The sequence below is a fragment of the Acanthisitta chloris genome, unplaced genomic scaffold (genome assembly GCF_000695815.1).
Source record: "Acanthisitta chloris isolate BGI_N310 unplaced genomic scaffold, ASM69581v1 scaffold12414, whole genome shotgun sequence".
Classification (NCBI taxonomy): Eukaryota; Metazoa; Chordata; class Aves; order Passeriformes; family Acanthisittidae; genus Acanthisitta; species Acanthisitta chloris.
Window position 1 is genome coordinate 11,860 of NW_008667673.1, and position 4,710 is coordinate 16,569.

General features: G+C 59.3%; 1 protein-coding gene across 1 annotated transcript in view; it reads left to right on the top strand.

Moving 5' to 3' along the window:
• MRC2 (mannose receptor, C type 2) overlaps nucleotides 1–4,710 on the top strand; it is a gene marked incomplete at both ends in the record, with an annotated part of 10,508 nt that overhangs the window by 4,226 nt on the left and 1,572 nt on the right. Inside the window, 12 exons of the mRNA XM_009072590.1 lie at nucleotides 6–88; nucleotides 1,070–1,185; nucleotides 1,325–1,473; nucleotides 1,593–1,810; nucleotides 2,049–2,191; nucleotides 2,625–2,727; nucleotides 2,819–2,957; nucleotides 3,222–3,257; nucleotides 3,549–3,709; nucleotides 3,964–4,031; nucleotides 4,280–4,380; nucleotides 4,468–4,613. Of these exons, the coding sequence (XP_009070838.1) occupies nucleotides 6–88; nucleotides 1,070–1,185; nucleotides 1,325–1,473; nucleotides 1,593–1,810; nucleotides 2,049–2,191; nucleotides 2,625–2,727; nucleotides 2,819–2,957; nucleotides 3,222–3,257; nucleotides 3,549–3,709; nucleotides 3,964–4,031; nucleotides 4,280–4,380; nucleotides 4,468–4,613 (1,463 nt within the window). The remainder of the gene's footprint in view (nucleotides 1–5; nucleotides 89–1,069; nucleotides 1,186–1,324; nucleotides 1,474–1,592; nucleotides 1,811–2,048; nucleotides 2,192–2,624; nucleotides 2,728–2,818; nucleotides 2,958–3,221; nucleotides 3,258–3,548; nucleotides 3,710–3,963; nucleotides 4,032–4,279; nucleotides 4,381–4,467; nucleotides 4,614–4,710) is intronic.

The window sequence follows — 4,710 nt, forward strand, 5'->3', positions numbered from 1 at the left end:
CCCCTGTAACCAGACCCTGCCATCCATCTGCAAAAAGCCTGGTCGGGTGAGCCAGGAGAAGGAGGAGGATGACCATGGGTGCCGAAAGGTGAGGGACACCTGGGCTGGGAGGTGGCTCTGATGCTTGAGGCTTTGGGGTTGTGGGTGACCTCTCCCTGAAACCATTGAACCCCAGTGAGCAGCACACAGAGCTGTGGGTCTGTCTGGGAGCTGCTGGTGTGATGGAGCACCCTGAGGCTGCTGAGCCCCTCGTTGCTGTGGTGCCTGAGGCCAGGGGAAGAGGCTGGGATGCAATTCACACGGATCTGTGCACATCATCCAAGACCCTCCCCCTTGGCTGCCAGCAGGGATGCTCATTGTTCCATCTCCCAAAGCTGCTCTCCTGCTTCCCTCCCCACCACGCTCATGACACTGCATCTGACATGTGTCCCCAATGTCCTTCTGAACCTGAGGAACCCAGGAGCAGAACCCTAGTGCTGCTTCCCCTTCCAGGGAATCACTGAGCCTGGGGCCACTTGCTGCCTTGGCTGAACCCCTTCACCCTTGCATAGGGTGTGTGTCCCCTCTTGGGGATGAGCCCCCACGTCCCTCCTCGCTCCATCACCACCACCACCCCCCTGCCAGCCCCAGGGCTGCCCTGCTCTGCCAGAAAACAGGCACTATTGTGTCTCCAGCCCCGGAGAGGCTCCAACATCAACAAGGCTGGGGATTAAAGCTGGCTGTGGTGGGACTTGCTCTGGCCTCGGCCCCGCGGCGCATAGAGGAGGATTGTGTTCCCTCCCCGCGCCCCGACCGGGCTGGACCCTGGCAGGGAGAGCTGTTTCCCCAGCTTTGAAGCTGCCTGGGTGTTTGTTTTCCCTGCAGCCATGTCCTCTGGGGCCAGGGGCTTGTTAGAGCTCAGAGCTGAGTGAGGTCAAGCTGGGGTGGCCAGGGACAGGAGACCTCCCAGGAGAGGGCAGAGGTGGTGGCAGAGGACGTGGGATGTTGCTCTTGTGCCCCAGGATTGCTCCCATCCTTCTGGGGAGGTCTGGGGTGGGCAGTGGTGGATGTCCCCATCCCCTCTCCCCAGGGCTGGAAGTGGCACAGCCCCTCCTGCTTCTGGCTGGGGGAGGACAGGGTGCCCTACAGCGACGCTCGCAAGACGTGCTCCGACTACGGCTCCACGCTGGTCACCATCACCAACAGGTCAGTGCCACGCCAGTCGTGGTGGGTTTGCCCCCAAAACGAGCCCCTGAGGGCAGGGAGTGACCCCCACAAGGGTTGGAGCATCGTGGGTGCTTGGTGCCTCCACTCAGAGCATCACCCACCCTCACTGCCCCCCCAGGTTCGAGCAGGCCTATGTGAGCAGCCTGATCTATGGCTGGGATGGGGAGTATTTCTGGACAGCCCTGCAGGACATCAATGAGACTGGTGCATTTCGCTGGCTGAGTGGGGATGAGGTGATGTACACCCACTGGAACCGTGACCAGCCCGGTAAGGGGCTCAGGGTGGGATGGAGACATCCCTTCCATGCAGAGATGGGTGCTGGCTGTGCCCCCCAGCATGGTCAGACCCTCATTCTGGTGTCCTCCCTGCTCCTGTGAGCACTCCAGGTTACAACAAGGGTGGCTGCGTGGCCCTGGCCACTGGCAGCTCCATGGGGCTGTGGGAGGTGAAGAACTGCAGCACCTTCAAGGCCAAGTACATCTGCCGACAGAACTTGGGCACCCCAGTGAACCCTGAGCTGCCTGGGCCCTACCCCACACCCAGCCTCACTGCCCCCTGCCCCCTGGGGTGGAGCTCAGACCCCAAACTCCGGCACTGCTACAAGGTGAGAGGTGCCAGAGAGTTTCCATGGCTGTTGGGGGGGTGTTTGGGCTTCCCCTGGTGCAGGGAGGGGGATGAAGGGGCATGTTCTGGAGCTTGGAAGAGGCAGCTCTGATCCCAGGGGCTTGGCTAGGGTTGGGTGGTGGCAGTGTGCCCTGGGATGAGGTTGCTTGTGGGTGAGGATGATGCTCTGCTCCTTCCACTGCTGAGCCCCCCATTGCTGTGGGTTCCTCCTTCCCCAGGTGTTCAACTTCGAGAAGCTGCAAGAGAAGAAGACGTGGATCGCGGCGCAGGAGTTCTGCAGGGAGCTGGGAGCTCAGCTGCTCAGCCTGGGCAGCTATGAGGAGGAACATTTCGTCGCCAACACCCTCAATAAGATTTTTGGGTGAGAGGTTGGCAGCACCAGCACATGTCCTGCTGCCTGAGGTGGTCTGGCATGAGCCAACAGCCCTCCCAGTGCTTTGGGATGGATGGATGGATGGATGGGTGGATGGATGGATGGATGGATGGATGGATGGATGGATGGATGGAGTTCTCTGAGCACAAACTGGTGTGCAGAGGGTACATCAGTTGGTGTGGCTCCACTGAAAAGAGGACATGGGAGAAGTGCAGGAAAGTCAGTGTAGTTTGGGGATGGAAGGTTTAAAACACCACCCACCCTGAGCTGGTGTGCCTGTTATCCCAGCTCCTTTGGGGACAAAAGGCTTTGAAAACAAACAGAAAAAGGCCAGATTATAAATATCTCTTTGTATATAAATATAATCCCCTCTGATTTGGAAGAGGTTGGTGTTCTCACCCATCCCCATGGCTCCTTGCAGGGAGTCAGAGCCAGAGCTCCACGAGCAGCACTGGTTCTGGATCGGCCTGAACCGACGAGACCCTGCAGGAGATCGGAGCTGGAAGTGGAGCGACGGGCTGGGGGTGAGTCCAGGGGACATTTGGGGTGTGGGAAGGGGCAAACCCAACCATGGTGGAAATGCCCAACACTGCCCATCTCTCTCGACCCCCCCAGTTTTTCTACCACAACTTTGACCGCAGTAACTACGACGACGACGACATCCGGACGTGCGCGGTGCTGGACTTGGCCTCCCTGCAGTGGATGCCGATGCAGTGCGAAGCCCAGCTGGACTGGATCTGCAAACTGCCCAAAGGTACTTGTGAAAGGGCCCCAAACTCATCAGCTGTGACTAACCTGGAGGAGAATGGGCCGTGGGGTGGTGGAGCAGGTGCAGAGAGGAATCCTTGGCAGGTGGGAGGATGATTCCTCATTCAAGGACTGGGAGAGGTGCTGTCCCTCCTGGGGGAATTGAGGAGGTCACCCTGGCTTTGTAGCCCATGGGTGGCTTGCAGGGAGGCATCAGTGGGAGCATCCCAGCTGACATCCCACTGACAACCTCTCCTTGCCTCTTCTCCAGGTGCTGATGTGAAGGAGCCAGAGATCACCACCCAAGGTGCGTTGGCCAATGCTTTGTGTCCATGGGGTGTAGACCATCCTCCCCAGGCTGTCCAAGCACATGTGCCATCCCTGCAGTGTTATCCAGAGGAGGACAGGCTCATGGGAGGGAGGGGAGCCCATGATCCCACTGCCCCTTGCTACACCACATGGCAGGGACAGGGAGGATCAGACCCCTCTGCTGCAGGAGAGGGGTGAAAAAGAAGCAGCTCAACTCATGGGGATGGAGGGACAGTATGTCCTTGGCAGTGTGTCCCAGCCTCAGTGTGACACCAGTCCCTGCCTGCAGGCAGCAAAGAGTGGGTGAAGTACCAGGAGGCTGAGTACAAGTTCTTCGAGCACCACTCGACGTGGCTGCAGGCACAGCGCATCTGCAGCTGGTTCCAGGCTGAGCTGGCGTCGGTGCACGGCGAGGCCGAGCTGCACTTCCTGGGACAGAACCTGAAGAAGGTACCAGGGGCTCAGGGACCTCCTTGGGATGCTTTTCCTTGGGTTTTTTTAACCCTTTTCCAGAGGGATTTTATCTGGGGGTCACTAGGCTCTGCTGAGGTCATGATGGTATTGTGAGGTAGCAGCTGGTCCCAGTGCCTGGGAGTGGGTTTGGGGCTCAGCAAGGTGATGGTTTTAGCTGTGGGGTAGGGGGCTTGACCCCTGTTGTCCCCAAGGACCTGAATGGCACTGACATGTTCTTTCTGGGCATGCAGTTCTCCAGGGGCCAGGAGCAGCACTGGTGGATTGGGCTGCACACCTACGAGAACGACGGGAGGTTCAAGTAAGTCACAGACTGAGCCACTGTGTCCCTGCACATCCTCACACCACCATGCCCTGCACATCCCTACACCACCATCCACAGCTCTCAGAGGAGCACTGTGGCTCAGCACCTGTGTCTCAGGGTCCCATCCTAGGGTGGAGGTTCCTCACCCAAGAGGGAAGTGGTGGGACAGGTTCTGTTAGGGCATGCAACTGGTTCCATTCACCAAGTCAGCACTTAGCCTCATGTTCCCACTGATGCTTTTCCAGGTGGTCTGATGGATCCCTCCTCAACTTCATCTCCTGGGCACCAGGGAAGCCCCGACCCATCAGCAGGGACAGGAAGTGTGTGTACATGACAGCCAGCCGAGGTGAGGGCTGTGGGGGCTCCAAGGGGCTGTGGGGTCACTCCTGCCCCAGTGCTCAGGGGGTCATGCCCAGCCTGTCCCTCCCTGCAGAGGACTGGGGGGACCAGAAGTGCATGACAGCCTTGCCCTACATCTGCAAGCGCAGCAATGGGACAGCAGTGAAGCCTTCCTTCCCACCAGCACCTGCTCCTGGCAGTGGGGGCTGTCCCCGAGGCTGGATCCCCTTCCTCAGCAAGGTAGGGCAGGAGGGAGAGGGGTTGGTAGGATGGGAGAAGGGATGCCACAATGGGAGAAGGGATGCCACGATGGGAGAGGGGATGGCACGATGGGAGA